Source organism: Perca flavescens, chromosome 16 (genome assembly GCF_004354835.1).
Source record: "Perca flavescens isolate YP-PL-M2 chromosome 16, PFLA_1.0, whole genome shotgun sequence".
Classification (NCBI taxonomy): domain Eukaryota; kingdom Metazoa; phylum Chordata; class Actinopteri; order Perciformes; family Percidae; genus Perca; species Perca flavescens.
Window position 1 is genome coordinate 22,211,451 of NC_041346.1, and position 18,267 is coordinate 22,229,717.

Below are 18,267 nucleotides of genomic sequence, written 5' to 3' on the forward strand. Positions count from 1 at the left end.
CATCCAAGGCTTGAACTTGAAATGTCACAAGTAACAGAATCTGGGTATTTTCCAACCAGTCAGCTGAGCACTGGTCCAATGGAGAATGGAGGGACCCTGTTGTTCTGATGAATGGGTCACTGCTAGGGCTGGTGTTCTAGTGGCCTTCACAAATGCATTCATGAAGTGATGGGGAGACATCTGGCACCTAGAGATGGAAGCACCAAGTTCCTCAAACAACTGCAATCCACTTCTGAGCACCAAAGGTGTGCTGGTGTGGACCAACAACTACGGAGCACAAGTAAGCACAGTAGCCCACCCAAAGCCCCTTGTGTCTCTCGCTGAAATACCATGTGTATCCACTGGGGATGCACATGAGTATAGGTCAGGGAGAAACTGCTAAATACTGCAGTTTCGGCTGCAACTAATGGTTATTTTCATTATCAATTAACCGGCTCATTATTTTCTCTATTTTTAGTTTAAGAAATGTCAAAACATACAGAAATAATGCCTATAAAAATGACTCAGAGTACAAGGTGACATCTTCAAATGTTTTATGTCAGACCAATACCCCAATATATTTGGTTTACAATGTTGTAAAACAGAGAAAAGCAGCAAACCCACACATATTGCTTGAAAAAATCACTTGAATTAGAATAGAATAGATTAATATTTTGTTGATTGACTAATCAATTAATCAACTGATTGTGTTCCAATTGGGTGTTTTATGTATGGCCTACCCTCCTACCAAATACAATGGGAAGCACTTGGAATTATTGAACCACACTTGTAAGTTGGAAAGTTAATAAGTTTAAGGACTAAACAACAAGTCTAGAAGTATTCTGCAACAGGAAGCAACTAAGTGTATGAGATAGTCCCAAAATATGTACTTCATGGTGTAATTGACTTACAGTATGTAATATGTACTTAGTATTGAACTGGGACCAAGCTTTGGAATTAAAAAATGCCCAATACATATAAATGTATACTAATCTGTCAGTCATCTAATCATTCAGGGAAATACAAATCTCTACCAGTTAAGCAGTGGTTGGTTGTAGATGGTCTGCCAAGAAAGGTGGGGTGAGAGGAGATGCTGCCTGCGAGCCTAAACTTGGGACAACAATACCCTCACTGATGAGGAGAGTTTGATAAATTGTTCTGCATGGCCACACGGGTACATCGAGTCCTCTCTGTGAATGTAATGTGTTATAGTCCCGCCCGCCTGTGCTGACTTGATAAGCGTAAGTAACAAACCCCCGGGAGTGTCGACGAATCGAGCTCATCGTCTTCTCTCTATGCTGAAAACGTGCAAACGTTTCTGGACGAGGAAACAGTGGAGCACCGCAGTGAACGTGGCTTTGCTGCAGGTTTGTTTTTCTAGCTGTTATACGCTCTTACCTCGGTATGTAACGTTGCTGACATTTACAAGGATAGCTGAATTGTTCCGTGTTATTTTTTTTTTTTTGCTAGTGACAGTCGCAACGTGACTTGCACTGTAGCTGGTAGACACGCCTCGCAAAACACACTGAAAGCAACTGGCTAGCTTAGCAGAGCTGTTAGCTTAGCAAAGTCATGTCAACTTAGCAAAGAAGCTAGCTAGCTAGCTAACTTCTGTTTGCAGACAGACCTATGTTTGAACCCGGGTGACAAACACGTTTTCGTTTGAGTGTAAGAACTTGCGCAGTTTCCTTTTTTATGTACAATTTCCGTAGGTAGCTGTTTTGGAATTAATGGAGATAAAGGGGAAACTGCTTAGTATAACAAGTTGACTTACAGTGCGTGATGAGCTTTCTTCACAAACTGCCAATAAATCATCTTAATCAAAAATGCACCTATGAATAAATGTTTCCGGGAGAACCTTTATACATGGGGTAGCAGCTTTAAATACTCTTGGTAAAACCTCATGGTAGGTCAAATAGGTGCTGCTGAATCCTTAACTATGTAACGATAGGCGTTGACCAGCATCTCCCTATAACTTGCAAACAAGGCCTCAGTACAGTGAGTGATGCTTGTAAAAGTGTAACCTGCTTTAGCAGCTTTTTACTAGCAACAGTGGGCAGTGCATGTAGGTGGACTGCGTGCGTACAGTAGAGTTCATGTAGGCTAGTTTGAGACTATTTAAAGTTATAATGTTGAACTACCCAGGTAACATCCAAGCTGCTGCGTGCATACTTGACTCATGATTTGTCTTCATTAGCCACACTTTTCAACTCAAGTCAATTTTATTTATATAGCCCAATATCACAAGTCGCAAATTTGCTTCAATGGGCTTTACAATTTGTACAGCATGTCCTTAGACCCTCGACTTGGATAAGGAAATACTATTTGAAGTTATTGGAGCTGAAACTGTAGAGTAGCAGAAAAAATATCTGCAACTACTTTGATAATCCATTAACTGCCAAACATCCCCTGTTTCCAACTTCTAATTTGTAAGGATTTGCTGTTTTTTTCTCTTTATGTGACACACATTTGAATATGCCACATTGGAATATGGGAATGTTTGATGGACATTTTTCACAATTTTCATTGTGTTAATTATCACTTGAGAAAATGATTGGCAGATTAACTGATGTAAAAATAATAGTTGTTTGCCCTAATCAGGATATTTTATGTACCTTTACCTCCTCTTTTAGCAGATCCAGGGTGAGGAGCCTGTTTGCATTCCACTGCAGTTGCAAAACAATGGAGGTGAAGCTTGAACAGCAGGACGAAGATATCACATTCAGCAACACTGACACTAATGGTAAGATCCTTCATACCATTAGATCCCTTCATATCTTCATTTAGATCAGCCATTCGTGACCATAATGTAAACTGCATGAATTAACTCTTGCATGAATTAGGAAATGAAGTGAGTCCATTAAATGTTATATCCAGCTTGAACTACAGTGTGTAGATGTACAGGCTAATTAGTTCACTCAAGGGAGGAAAAAAGAAAAAACAACATTTCTGGCTTCCACAACATAGCATGTGGACATGTCAGATGGTTGCGTGTTTCTTCTGTCCAAGATACTGCTGTTCGGTGGGCCCTGAGCAGATCTGCTCGTGTTTTAATCCAGGAAGGGTACTTGGTGGTGCTGGACATATTCCAGGATACTGTTGGCTGCTGAATGAAACCCATTCTTGGGGTGGAACATACTGTAGACCTAGCACTGACTCACAATATATTTATATTTTTGTAACTTCTATTAACCCTACAGTGGTTGTGGCTAGTTATGATAATTTGGTTCCCTCTGGCATTTATTTCACAATATTTCAGTGGCATAGTCCTAAATTTTAGCCACTGTGTGTGTTTATAGAATATGAGAGCAAGATTTAGTTTTTAGAACATTAGATTATCCTGGTGAAATATGGAAAGATTTAAAAAACCAAAGATTGCCTTCTTTTATACTGCCATACTGGGGTGCCACAGTTGGAAATTGTCAAATTCTCCAGAGTGGTGTTAAAGTTGTTTCTCAGGATGTCTATTGTAACAGATGAATACCTCATACACATTCATAAGACCTGAATTGTCTTCCCACTCAGGTAAACGGCCAGCTGAGGACATGGAAGAAGAGCAGGCCTTCAAACGTTCTCGCAATGCAGATGAGATGGTGGAGCTGCGTGTGTTGCTTCAGAGCAAAGTAAAGACTCCTCCTCACAGTGGGCCGCAATAGTTGTTGGGCCACACTGCTGTTTTTTTTTCCCCCCACTGATCAAAGCGATAATTATTTCAAATTCTTTCTTCACAGAATGCCGGTGCTGTTATCGGAAAGGGTGGCAAGAACATAAAAGCCCTACGCACAGACGTGAGTAAATTGATAAAATGCGGCTAACATTTCTGCAGCTGAGGGGCAAATTTAGTTGCCTAATAATAAAATTGAAAAGATTTAAACCTACATTCCAATCAATTCAATCCCCGTATTCATTGGATTCCCACAGACACAATTCCAGATTTCTTTCCAGCAGGTTCAAGAATTGACATGCAATATTAGTCATAGATCAATTTTCTATAACGATGAAACCAAAGCCCCTTTCACACATGCACTGCAACCCTGAAATTATTACCCAGACGAGCTGTATGTGAGAACGCATATGACCTTTCCATCATGCTGCTGGTGCAAAATCAGAAAAAACATCCAAGGGTAAAGAAGAAGGGTCATTTACACAAAGACACCAACAAAACTTCTGTGGTTATGGGCTGACGCCGAAATCATCAGACAAATTCAACGAACGGCAAGAGATCGGTTGTTTATGACCAAATTACGAACTGGCTATGTGACAATGGTGTAATCCGCGTCATGTCCTACCTCCTGCACGCTCTGCCCAGGCGCCACCCCTCAACCTAAACCAAACAGAGTATTTGCAGTAGGTGAGAACGTGTCTGACACGGACAACCTCCTGTTGTGTGCTACATGTGTGAAAGGGCAACTTTGGACAATGTCCAGACCTAATTTGGTCGACATTGTCCGGAATTCATATGAGAAAACGGCTCAAGTTGGCTCATGTTGACAGAGAAGAATGGGTTTTGGGTTTTGTTTCCAGTCCTTTTGTGAGTTTCAACCTGATTCCCCTCACAGTGCTGAAGCTATGTTTGAGCTTGAACTGACAACAGGTGCCAGAAAGCCTGAGTGGATATAGCCTCAGGGCTGTAAATCTCAAGACTGTTTTTTTTATACTTATCTTTGTCAAGGTCACACTTCCTGTTCTTCTTCTCACCCTAGTTTCAAGTCTCTCATTTCACTTTTGGGACGAAGTATAGCTTGTATTAAATTAAAAAATGTATTCCTTCTCCCCCTCTTCCCTTCTCCTTTTACTTTTTTGTTTTTATTTTTGGCCACCTTCCTCCGTTGCCCATGTACTGGATCGACATGCCCCTCCTGCGTTGCCCACCTTGACGTTGGCCCAACCTCCGCCCGCCCCTGAACGCCCGCCCACCTGACACTCCCGGTTGGCCCCGCCCGTAAACCGTGCCCCTCCTTAAATGGGCACCTAACTTGACATCTTGTGATTGAATGCCCCCGCCCAATGCCAACCTCCTCCACCACAACCACCACCACAACCACCACCACCACCTCCTCGGCCCATGCAGTACAATGCCAGTGTATCAGTCCCAGACAGCAGTGGCCCAGAGCGGTATGTCCCACCAGTTATTGCCTCACTGCCTGATTAGAACAGTGAAACACATGTCTTTGATAACCTGCCTTCTGTTTAATTTTAACATTTTTATATACATGACAGTATACTCCCCCCTCCCTCCCCCTCCCCCTCCCCCAAATACCCCCTCCTCCACTTGTAAGAGACGTGTATTGTTCCTTTTGATTTTTCTGTCCATTTTAAGCATTCTCCATTGAGTATTTTTCATTACAGTTTATTGTCCATATAGAGAATCACTGACAGCCCACTACCAAGTAGTTAGTATTTAATGGTTAGCAACACTTCCTTGCTGTGATGTTTAATTTTACCCTGAAACGTGTGAAAAGCTGACATCTTTTTCTCGCTCTGTCCTCTGTGGCCCACCTGGCCTGCTTACTTTGGAACTCCACCTCCCTCACCCCCTGTTGTCAGCATCACTGTCCATGATTTCTGAGAGAGCACTGGCTCTTGTCTAAAGGCTTTGTCCCCCACTCTCACTCATTAATGTTGTGTCTTTATTTCGATGTGCTGCATCCCTTCTGTTAAATTTCTCTCAGGCCACATGAGATCAGAGCTGCCTGCCAAACCTTTCATAACCCCCCAACCCCTCCACCCCTGCTCCTGTCCTGTACCACAAAGTAGTTGGTAACCACTCGCATTTCCTTCCCCACTTCAACCCCTCTGCTCTGTTACTCTTTTCTACTGCCCCCCTCGTCTCCTCCTCACCTCAGCCCTTAGCCCCCTCCTCCCTACCTCTCCCCTCTTCCCCAAACCCTGATCAAAATGAGAAGGTGTGCTGGTGGCGCAATTGTCATGGCAAGCCTATGTTGAGTTTGTTACGTTCCTTTTCCCCAACTTGCTGGTGGTGGGATGGTAATAGAATATCTCTCTCTCACCCCCTCCTCCCCCAACTCTGTGTGGCCAGTCTCACCCAAATTTCAGCCGTCCTGAAGCTGCCCATCCTCCCAAGACTTCTTATTTTAAAAAAACAATTTTAAATTTAGTGCATGTCAGCTGCTTATTTAATCAATCTAGTGTTGGGGAAAAGTTGTAGTTGTGCGTAGTATGCTGCAGTCTTTAATTTTTTCTTTATAGTTTGAAACCTTCTGTAAGTTTGTCTGTTACTGTTTGCTGGACTGCTTCTCAGATATTTTTTATATCCGGTTTTACCTTGTGTTCTACTTTTTGTCCACCTTGTAATGCCTTGCTTCCTTTTGGCCAAAATGGTTCCTGACAGGATCCTGAGTGTGAATGCCAGCATCGACACTATTGGAGATATTCTGCTAAAAATCATACCGACTCTAGAGGAGGTAAGACCATGTTAATTTCTGTGTTTATTATGTGTACGTGAACAGTGGACAGTCCAGGATGATTGATGACATTACCTTTTGAAATATGTTGCCTGTTGGAATTAATAGAATAGAAAAAAATGCATTATGTAGAAAAAAACGCATTATGCAGAATTTGAAGTTCAACTTAAAATAGATACTAATAGACGAGGTACCCTGTGAAGCACAAGAACACGTGAGCAAGCAGGTGGCACAATACACATCTTTCCTTTGGCTATGCACTATTCCGCTTGGGACAGTTGGTGGCAACAAACGTAGCAATGTGCCAACAAATGAAGTAAAGACTGCTAGCTTAAAAACAGTATACAAAAATATTTAAAAAAAAGCTGATTCTTTGCAAATATTTTGAGAAATGTACATCATTTAACCCATTTCTTGGACCTCAAGGATACACACAGTGTGTTTTTGGTGAGTAACACTGGTTGTAATATGTTTTATTTGTGCTTTATTTCATTTATTACTGCTCTTTGGAGCGCCTGGCTAATGCAACAAATTGGCTACACTCAGGCTTGCTTTTCCCATTGGGCACTGCGGATTGACTTGCTACACATGACATTGATGCACAAAATAACCAAACCCGGCTGAGCTTTACACAACAAAACTGCCTTTAACTGCCTGTTGGTTTGGGTACAACAACCATAACGACGCACAGGTCCAACCGTTATGTCGCAAAACGGCGGTAAAATTCCCAATTGAGACGCATATTCTGAATGTATAAAAAGAATGCTTCTAAAACCCAAATAATACTAACGTATCCCATTTGTCTTAATCAAAAAATGCTTGATGCATAAATAGGCCTTATTCTGAATATCCAAATGGAATAGGGCTGACCCCGAATAGTTGAATATTTGATTGCAAATCTCGCAGTCGAATCTTTGCAGAGGCGTCATGAAATGAGGATCATGTCATTTTGGCTATATGGGTGTGTTCAATATTGGATCTTAATTAACCGGATAACTACCTGTTTTCTCCCAATAAGCTAATATTATGATATATAAATATCAACATATAGTGCTGTAAATAAAAATGTGCAAAGAAAGAAGCTTTTAATAAATCTAGTGGAATATGAGTGTGTATGTAAACGTACTCACTGGCAACCCATAGTAATATTAATCTACTACCATATTTAGCAGTTGGCACACATTGCCTCAGATGTGTCCAAACATCAAAGTGAAAGATTACAAATCTATTGCTCCACGTTTTGTGCGCTGCATAATACATTATGCATCTAAGTTTGACTTTGTGTACATTGGTCTTGAATATATTTTTAAATGACGTTCCTACCATAGCTACCACCTTTTGTGAAGCTCAGTTTTTTTGTTTTGTTTTTCTTTTGTCTCAACTGTCACGGAAATGGAATTCAGTGTTATTTTTGAGGTTGTTTTTGGTGATTTTCTAACCACTTGGTCGAATCTTGGTGAGCTCAGTCTTTGCCACTGTTCTTCTATCTAGCAATTTTTTTTCTGCAAATGCTGTCATGACTGACCGTTTGTCTTGTCGTATAGTAATTCTTTATACTGATGCAACAACAATTTGAGTGCCAATTAGTCTTTGTTAGTCTGCCATTTATCCAGGGCTGCTTTAAAAGCATTGTCTTCTAAATCTGACACATGCTGCTTATATTACTACTATTTAATGTTAGAAGATGTTATAAAACAAGACCACATCGATTCAAGCAGCTTGCATCAGGCAGAGGTGTCGTGCTAATCCTGAACAAATATGGGTATTGATAAATCCCAATATTTTTGGTGTATATATGGTTTGTTTTAATTTTCCTTAATCAAACTTGCACTGGTTAAAATGTTTATCTGTTTGTGTTGGTCCATACGTTTGTTCAGTTTTAAATTTCATTATTTCAGGAAAGTTAAACAAAAAAATGCTACTGTTACAGAACAAAATCGATGTTTGTTTTAACAGCACATAACATAAGCTTGTTATGAATTTCCAAATTGCATCTGTGATCCTGAATATATCCCTTGTACAGACATTCATCTTTCTGTTAATGGATTATTTAAAACTTAAAGCCCACTACATGTTACATTTGTGGCCATTATTTTCTTTCACATTTCCAACATAGAGTATCTAGTTGCAGAAATGTGTTATCAATGCTGGAAAGAGTTTCAGGCCCTGATGACATCCCTGATCTTGCTTTGTGTTTCTGTAGTACCAGCATTACAGTGGGATTGATTTTGACTCTGAGCTTCGTCTGCTGATCCATCAGAGCTTGGCAGGTGGCATCATCGGAGTAAAAGGTGCCAAGATAAAGGAGTTGAGAGAGGTAGGACAGAGTCCAGATTAGCAAGAGCCTCGCCATGATGCTCTGCACTAACAGTTGGCCTGGAGATGAATTATTAAAATCATACATGTTACTTGTATTTTGTGAGTTGCACTACCAACAATGACATAACAAACCTCTATGAAAAGAGAACTTTTTTTGCTGGTGTAATGGGCTAGTTTAGTAGCAAAGCAATCAAAATGAATTTTATTGTCTGGATACAAGTCTTACATTTTAATGTTTGTATGCACTAGAACACCCAGACCACCATCAAGCTGTTCCAGGAGTGCTGTCCACACTCCACTGACCGAGTCGTCTTGGTGGGAGGAAAGCCAGAACGGGTCATTGAATGTATAAAAGTTATCCTGGAGCTGGTGTCAGAGGTCAGTTTACGTCTCTGAGATCTGTTGAAAGCCTCAACATACTTTATATAGTCATGTGTTTCATGTCATGCAGATGTAAGGATAGTTATGACTAGAGGCTGAATTCCATAATTTTAACTTGATATATCGTTACTGAAACCTTAGTCTATATCCACGACCTTCCGCTTCCGGGATTGCCCCGTTGCCTCTAGCTCACCCAGTAAGAGCGTTCACCCCATGTTGGCTGAGTCCTGCAGCGGCGCAGGGTTCGAATCCGACCTGCTGCCCTTTGCATCTATCTCCCCCTTTCTGGTCCATCCCCTGTCAATAAAGGGAAAAGCCCCCAAAAAAAACCAAAAAACAAACGTACACCTTTCACCAAAACAAGTTCCTTCCAGAGACTGTTTTCCAGCGTCACCGGGGCTCCGTGCAGCGCTTGGCGCAGCCAATGACGATTATGATTGGTTTAAAGAAATGTCAATAAACCAGAGCACGTTTTTCTCCCATCCCGGAATGCTGTGATGACTAGCCAGACCCTCCTCCGCAACGTTGTGGAGGAAGGTCTGGCAAAGCGAGACTACTGAAACCTCAACAGCTTTAAAGACAGTATTATTGTCTGTGTGTTTTACAGCTAATTTCAACAGTTATTTCTGAACAGAGCAGACTCTGACAGGCTTATTAATCTCCTTTGCCTTCATTTTGCAGGCGCCAATCAAAGGTCGTGCCCAGCCTTATGACCCTAATTTCTACGATGAGACGTACGACTACGGCGGTTTCACTATGTTATTTGAGGAGAGAGGCAGACGACCCATTGGTGGCTTCCCCATTCGTGTGCGTGGGGGCTTTGAGCGCATGCCCCCGGTTCGTGGCAACAGACCTATACCTCCCTCCAGAAGGGACTACGATGACATAAGCCCCCGTCGGGGTCCGCCACCTCCGCTGAGCAGAGGTGGACGAGGGGGCAGCCGAGCACGTAATCTGCCTCTTCCCCCGCCACCACCGCCAAGAGGAGGGTGAGGAGGGGCTCTTTTACTGTGGATGCTTTGGTGTGTTTGGTTCATTAAAATGAACTCTGGTGCATTTGCCCTAGTGGTTTGGTTCATAGTGACCATACAGTTACATTAAGGTACAAAATGCCTTTTTTCCCATTTGTCATTTATTATATACACCCAGCTCACGAGACACGAGATTGGGTTCACACTATTGAGATTACAAGATTTTAACACTATTTTAAAGGAAACTTCGATGAGGAAATAAGACTGTAAAAATAGTCCTTTATTCAATCGAAAGTTACAAAATGAAAAACGAGCACTGAAAGGTTTTGCCACAAACTCAATGACTGGCTTCTCTCCTGTATAACTAACCGTTGCACCGTTACTTATTCCATATGTACGGTGGAGAAAGAGTCTCTTCACCCAGAGAACCAAGGTTACAACATAACTGTTTTCTGGCAGTAGTTGAGACCAGTTGTTTGTACTTGAAGTTGTCATTGTACAGTAGACAGAAATAAAGCTTGTTTCACAGTGAATACATTCTAAAGCACAAATAAATTACCATCAGACACTCAACAGATGCTATTTTTGAGGTCAGACTCATCCGTCATGCTGGCTGCTGCTCTGCACTTGTGTACTGATATCGCGAGACACTTTTTACCTCGACGAGAAATCTTGTCATGTTTTAATCTTGCGAGCTCTTGTGGGACGAGATTTTGTCACACCTCTAGTCTCGACTTATAATGCTCATACAGGGCTCCAGACTGGGACCAAATGCGGTTGCGGTGCTGTTGACGTTACACTTCCTCGGAGACGAGCAGCCAGGCACAACAGTGGTTTCTATGCCCTAGTGAATGACTGACAGGCTGAGGTTGTAAGGCAAGGCAACTTTATTTGTACAGCACCTTTCAGCAACAAGGCAATTCAAAGTGCTTTACATGAATCATTAAAGAGCAATTAAAAACGGTCATGATGAAAATAAAACGGGCTTAAAAAAAAAAAAAAAAATATATATATATATATATATAAATAAATTTTTTTTTTTTTTTTTTTACTGTCATGACAGCGATGGGGTTGTCAGTTCACCTTATAGGTTGCATCTTCAAAAGTGACACTGAATTTAAAACAGCACATTGTAATTTCTGCATCTATTATCAAAGTATTTATTAGTAAAAAAAGTTAGTCGGGAGCCCTGTCATAATAAATTGTTTTGTCGTGAGCTCCTTGTGACACTCCTCCAAAGGTGCATGCGTGATTTTCTTTCAGTTACCAACATTTGATTTCCCCACCTTGATCCATATAGCGATGATGATGCAGAACTGTCCAATCAATGAGTTACCGGTCAGTCTATATGACTTCATGCCCACAGCTCTTGGTTGGTTTGTAAAACTTCAGTGAATATGAACAGGACCAGAACTAAAAGGCAACAATTAATCATTTTTTCCTTGGTCCAGACCAAATGAACCAAACTACAGGTGTGAAAGCACTCTTGGATACACAATTGTTTAGATACAGTTAGTGATTTATATTTTATTTTTCCAACACACTTTCCTTGTCTGTCATTGTTTGCAGGGGAGACAGGTTCTCACATGGCAGCTATCATGGCGGCATGGACGACAGACCAAGGTGAATACGGAGCAGGATTGTCAATAATTTAATTTCTCTCAAAAGCAGAGCGACTGATATCAGAGTAAGTTGCTCAGTAGCAGAATGTCAACCCACCAGCCCTGATTCAGAGTCTGATCACAGGTCATCTGTAGAGTCTGCATGTCCTTTCACACTCAAAGCTTTCTAAATACCAATCTTAATAGCGCTGACCTGCTTGATACTGTAGTGTTAAAGTGTCCTCTAGAGTAGAGAAACCATATTAATGCATACCTTTTTGTCTGTAGTGACAGAAGAGGCCGAGGAGGAGACCGTTATGACAGCATGGTGAGTGCCGTCTGTGTTTTCAGGTGCTGCTGTAATGCTAGGCTGTATGTTTGTAGCTTTCCTACTTGTGTTTAGTAGTTTGTGAATTATGTTTCAGACAGGGGGGTCCTTTTTCTGATTGTAGTACAAGCACGGAGCCATGGCCACTGGGCTGCTTTTTCACTGTGAATGCACACTGATCGAGGCCTGTTGTTGCCTGGCAACAGTTGTCTCCGTGGTTACCACAGAGCAGCTGAGTACGTAGTCCAGAGATCCACCAGGCTAGCAAATGAACTTGAGCTGAAACCAAAGCAATTCCTGAACAGGCTTCCTTCAGTTCTTAGCTGCAAGCAAATACTTTCAATAAGAAGGTAAAGAATACATTTGATCAAATAAACACCAGTAGATGTCAATTAATTCTTGGGATTTAAGGACAAACATGGTGTGCTTTGAGACCAGCATAGTATTTAACATGTATCTTTTGCTTTTAAAGCACTCAGATATTTCTCATCAAAATGCAAATGAATTTTAGTGAAAATACCTAAATACAATTAGGCGATAGCCTAGATAATAAAATAAGCTTATCACTTTTACTCCTCTAAAAGCTTTATGAAGACAACATCTGGTTAATAATCTTTCGCAAATTGTTTTGTGTTTTTATTCATTTAGGGTGTGACCTTGCTCTAATTTTCTCTGCTTTATTATCAAATTGAATAGTCGATGGCTTTATGGGGTTAAGGCAAACTCTTACTGTGCATTTAAATGTCCTAAATATGAGCAATTCATTCTTGGGTTAAATTATCGTGGTTCACTAGCATGAGCCATGTTTATAAAGAAAAAGGTATATCCCGGATTTTTTTCTCCTTTTGCTCTAAAAAGCTCAAGTAGAAAATCAGTTTTAGTATTTTGATTCCATACTCCAGTTAATAGTTCTCTTGCAGGTATTAAAATGTGTCATTTTTCCATCATTAAAACACAAACGTTGTATGTTTACCTTTATTTTTTTTCCCTCTTAAATCGATCCTGAAATGCAGAGTGGAGGTGGATATGGTGAGTGTTATTTTTTATTTCATCAAAAGAGAATCATGTCTTTTTTTTTTTTTTTTTTTTTTTTTTTTTTTTCAACTTAGGTCTTATAATAATAGTTTCAGCCACCATTCATTTCTAGGGTTGGGCATCATTTGGATTTGAACAATTCTGATTACGATTCTTCCTTTCGATTCCAGTTCTTATTGATTCTCGATTTCGATTATTTGAGGGGGTGGAGTTGGGCTTTTTCAATGTAAAATAAAGCCACACTAGAGCGCTGCTTACTGTGCTCTAAGGCTGCAACACAACAAGCGCCTGGCCGTTTCGGAACTTGGGAAGCGATGATCGGATTTGAAACCAAATCGTCTAAACGATTCCAATAAAGAAACTATTCTACTGGAATCGTAATTTTTGAAACCCTTCCAAGTAGGAATCGGTTCTCGATGCCCAGTCCTTTCATTTCAGATTTTATGTAGGGGCAACTGTAGACTGTGTCGTTGGTTTTGAAGTCCACAGTTGGATCCTACACTCTGTGTCCTCTTTATTAGGTACACCTGTACAATCTAATGCTGCCCAATATAACAGCCCGGCCATAACATCTATCCTAACCAAGCTCATAATGGTCTGTTTTTGGTGACATTTTCAGAAATGTGTAAAGTCAACTACATGTTTATTACTAGAGATGGCCCGATACCATTTTTTGCTTCCCGATACCGATTCTGATACCTGAACTTGCGTACCGGCCAATACAGAGTTCCGATCCGATACCAGTGTGTCATATATTATGTTTTAACAATTGTATACTACTATCGCTGTATGTGGATAGTAGTATGTGATATTTCTATCTTTGTTGTCTGTCTGGCTCAGGTTAAACTCTTTGTAAAACAACAAAACATGAACAAACACAAACAATGAATGCCACAGAACTTTCTTTTATTATGCAGTTTGACAGTCGGAACATAAAAAGGACATAAATAAACTACCTTAACGTAGATTTTCTTTAGGCCGCTTATTATGTCGTATCGGATCGGTGCATAAACTCCAGTACTTACCAATACCAGCGTTTTAGGCAGTATCGGAGCCGATACCTGGTATCTGTATCGGAACATCTCTATTTATTACTGAGCTCATAGTCAAAGGTGGTGTTGACTGTATTATATTATATCCTCCCTATTTACATACATAAGGTGGGCAGCATTAGAAATATAATGCTAATTATGACCTAAATGCTAAAACAATTTAACACCTCTATGACAGTGTCAACAAACGGACTATTGTAGGCATCATGCATTATGAAAGTAGACTTTCTGGCAGTTGCATATACAAGGTTCACGCCTCACTGTCGTCCATTAATACCTGACAATGGACACCTCGTCGGCCATTAACCCTTACATATCCAATACAGCTGTTCTGTTTTTAATATTCTGCCCACCTCATGTATGTAAATAGAGAGGACAAAATGCATTTGACTGTAGAGGTGTACCTAACAGAGTGGACACTGAGTTAATAAAATAAACCATTAGAAACGCAGAAGTAAATGTTTTAAGTTTATTCATTTTAATGTTTAGTTGTAAAACCTGTCTGGTTGCCTGATCACTCATGTTGTTTATCCCTTTTAAACTCTGTTGTAAAGCTATGGCTGCAGGTTTTGACATGTTGACACATCCTAGGAATTGTATCAATAAATAAACATTTTCTATAAATAAAAACATAATTTTCCATATTACATATTTATCAGAGCACATAGAGGGAAAACTTTTTTGTCTTGGGTATTTGCTCTCGTTTTTGTCCCTGTGGTGTATTTTCATTATTCCCTTTCCTGTTTCCTTTCCAATGTTTTCAAAGACAACAATTCTTCCTGGGAGCACTTTCAGTCTGGTGAGTGGGGAGGGATTATTACTGTCAGTGTCTTGTTTCCTTAACCTTATGGGATCATTTCTTCTTGTTGCATGCTTAAGTTAAAGACAAATTCACCTTAAATGTTCTTTCTCACCTCTGACTTTAGGTGGCAGAGGCTCATACAGTGATATTGGAGGCCCAGTCATCACAACACAAGTCACCATACCAAAAGATGTAAGTAAGACATCTTTAGACTCTTGCAGTTAAGAATGACAGAAAAGACTTTTCACTCCTAAATCAACTTTTAATTGGCCTGTGTGGTTGTTCTGCAGCTGGCTGGCTCCATCATCGGTAAGGGCGGCCAGAGGATCAAGCAGATCCGCCATGAATCTGGGGCATCTATCAAGATTGATGAACCACTAGAGGGCTCTGAGGACCGCATCATCACCATCACAGGAACACAGGACCAGATCCAGAACGCCCAGTACCTGCTGCAGAACAGGCATGTGCTCCTGTGACTCCCCCAAACAACTCATCTCATTGGAGCAGTGTGGTCTCCTCTGATGGCCTGTAGGCTCATCCACCACTGGATGGAAGTAAACATTTTTTTTTAGTTGCTGCGTTAAAAAGTTTACTTTGACTTAACTTTATTGTACCCAATGAGTAATTTTTTCTTGCAGCCAGGTGAAACACACACAGACTTAATAATAAAATACATAAAACACATAATAATCTTGTCGTCCATTGTTGCTGTTATGTTAATTGTACTATACACCATATGCCGCATTTACTATTACGACTACCTCCTAAGTTTTTAGACCAGAAGTTGACCAAGATCAGTAACAAAAACTGAACACCACCAGAGAGATGCTAATTTTGTCTAGAGCTGAAGCGATTAATTGATAAATAGAAAATGAATTAGCAATTATTTTGATAATGGATTACTCATTTTAATAATCTGCGGATCTGCTTTTTTTTTTTTTTTTTTGCTGTTTTCACTTTAAACTGTAAACAATGTTGGACTGTTGGTCTGAGAAAACAAGCCCTTTAGAAGGTGCCACCTTGGGCTCTGGGAAACCATTTTGTAACTTTTTTTATAGAACAATATGGCTGGGCTGTATGGCCATAATCTTCAATTACGATATAGATCATTTCATATCTCGATAACGATATATCACGATATAGCATGTTTTCTGCTAAATAAATAGTCTATGTGGGAAAAAAAACCACATGGTAAAGACTATTATTGTATACTCCTGTGTGAATTAAATACTTGACAAAGTACTGAGAAATTTCTAATTTCATGAAGAACTTAAGTGCAAAATGAACATAACGTGCAAGGACCAGACTGTAAAGCATCATCCAAATGATGTAAATGTTTTTTTTTTTCACAATAGAAACCATACAGAAAATATATGATAGACATTTTATATAGTTTTTATGATATATATTTTTTTAATGGTGTCATATCTATAAAAAATTAAGTAGGTAATTGGCAGATTGATAATGAAAATAATCATTAGCTGCAGCCCTGATTGTATTAAGCTTATGTACAAACTTGACATTTTACTGACATCAGTGTTCTTAGATAAATGTTCAAATGTTTTTACATTATGCCAAAACATAAGGGTGTTGAGCCTTTGAACTTTTCAGACACTTCCTTTTCCCCTCCCATCCCTGAATGGCTGAGCTGGTCTCACCAGTCATGCTTCTTGCAGACATCATTTATTTTCAGCCTTCACCTTGGCATACCTTTTTATAACTTACAGTTGTGCTCAACATAAAATGTCTTACAGTTGGCTCTACAGCATTAACGGCTTCTGACCCATGTCACATTCAATGCCCTTACCTTCGTCTGTCTCTTATTTCAGTGTGAGGCAGTACTCTGGTCGGTTCTTCTAGGAAGAGGGGAAGTGAAGAAGAAGAGTGAAGCCATGCTGCCATACTGTTTCCTCCTTCTATTCAGAGCCTACATTCCTCTGCTTTGCCTCCTGCCCTCACTATCACACACTACGCCATCGACCTATAAATCACAATTTTTATTTAGAGGCATTTAAAAAAACTTAAGCTGTCAAACAGCAAAGGAGTCAACGTGTTTGTGTGCTGGTGTAATTATTTTTATGAGATTATTGTGCCGTCAGTGGAGTAAACTCATACTGTGTGTGTGTGATAACTTTTGGTGTTGTGAGCTGCCCTGGGCCCTTATCTCCTTCATTTCAATACAGCATGCAGAATGTAATCTTTTTGTAAGGAACATTATGTGAGGATTTCTTTTCTCTCTCTACCCCTCCTCCCCCTTAAATATTTAAGCACACTCTAAATAAAGATGCATGGTTTCAGAATGGTTAAAGAACCATTGAAATAAACTTTAATTTTTACATAACATCCAATATCCTTTTCCACTTTCAAATGAAGTGCTTTTTGTAAGATGGGCTTTAATGGAGTAGTTTGACATTTTGAGTAGTACGCTTATTTATCTTTGTGCTAGGCTAACCAGCTGCTAGCAGTAACCTTCATTATAGCTTTGGTAGGCAATTTATTTTTGGCACCATGTTCATTATAATCTCTCAGCATATTGTAATTCAAATGGTCTGAGAGAAAACTAGACTTGTGCACATCATCTGGGCTCTGTTTTTAGGCTTTAGAAATCTAGCTGTGACGGGAGACTTTGGTCTATCACAGGTCATTTCAGAGAAAGAAGAGTGTTCCTATTAGCTGTTCTGCCCATGCATTGCCCATGCCATATTGAGGGGACAGGTGGAGCTGCAGGAAGAGGTCTCGCTCAAATTCTGGCTAATTTTGCATTCTACCCACTGCAGCTTTAATTCTTTTACCAGATATTGAATAAGCCTATTTCTCAAAATGTCATCCCTTTGCTTTAAGTTGGGATAAATGTGCCAGTGTGATATAGCAAAAAGAAGATTTTTAAGATTTTTTGTTTTTCATAGAAAGAGAAAGAGCTGTATAAAGTGTGTATGTGTGTATATATTTACATAGAAACCGTAATTTCATGAGTGGTTAGGTTAGATAGGCCCAAAATACTTAAAAGCCATAAGACTGGTTTGGTTTTATTTTTCTATGTTATTTGCTTTATTTTCTGCCAATTATGACTCGCTGTAATGCAACCTCAATTTCTGATCTGTTTGATCCATTATTCTTGCATTAATGTTTTTAATTTGAACAGTTTGGAAACATCTGTAAAGTTTTGAATAGGCTCTTGGGTGCCGTTTGAAACGAGGAGCATACAGCTTTGTGAGTCCATGAGTGTTTTCTATCCGGTCATATCTGTAGCTCTGTGTCTGATTATCTGTAGTACCTGCAGGTGTTTAGTAAATAAAGTCCGTGTCACAGTTCACTAAGTGTGTGTTCTACTTTATTTCAACGGCGGATAAGATATGACCATCTAGTTCTGGCTG

The 18,267-nt window shown here is 39.9% G+C and overlaps 1 protein-coding gene across 5 annotated transcripts; it reads left to right on the top strand.

Moving 5' to 3' along the window:
- The first annotated feature begins 1,172 nt into the window (after positions 1–1,172).
- On the top strand, positions 1,173–18,206 carry hnrpkl (heterogeneous nuclear ribonucleoprotein K, like). 5 transcript variants are annotated; one of them, XR_003694555.1, is made up of 16 exons: positions 1,175–1,381; positions 2,616–2,722; positions 3,505–3,602; positions 3,711–3,767; positions 5,051–5,094; positions 6,332–6,404; positions 8,608–8,721; positions 8,973–9,101; positions 9,786–10,093; positions 11,645–11,698; positions 11,965–12,004; positions 13,018–13,033; positions 14,858–14,890; positions 15,018–15,085; positions 15,184–15,447; positions 16,723–18,206. XR_003694555.1 is itself a non-coding variant. In XM_028601054.1 (16 exons), exons 1-16 carry the CDS (start codon positions 1,275–1,277, stop codon positions 16,751–16,753), a joined length of 1,449 nt encoding a protein of 482 aa, XP_028456855.1. In that variant the 5' UTR covers positions 1,175–1,274; the 3' UTR covers positions 16,754–18,206. The 5 variants fall into 5 exon arrangements, 4 of the variants coding, with proteins under 4 accessions (XP_028456856.1, XP_028456855.1, XP_028456858.1 ...); XM_028601054.1 differs by having other exon boundaries at positions 15,184–15,353; XM_028601057.1 differs by having other exon boundaries at positions 1,175–1,346; positions 15,184–15,353.
- Positions 18,207–18,267: the final 61 nt, after the last annotated feature.

What these genes read in the sequence shown, in the direction of transcription:
- hnrpkl (XM_028601054.1), top strand. Translation starts at nt 1,275, where the DNA reads ATGCTGAAAACGTGCAAACGTTTCTGGACGAGGAAACAGTGGAGCACC. An exon ending in TAAAAGCCCTACGCACAGAC is followed by an intron (nt 3,768 to 5,050) that starts GTGAGTAAATTG and finishes CGGCCCATGCAG; the next exon opens with TACAATGCCAGTGTATCAGT. An exon ending in CAGTACCTGCTGCAGAACAG is followed by an intron (nt 15,354 to 16,722) that starts GCATGTGCTCCT and finishes CTCTTATTTCAG; the next exon opens with TGTGAGGCAGTACTCTGGTC.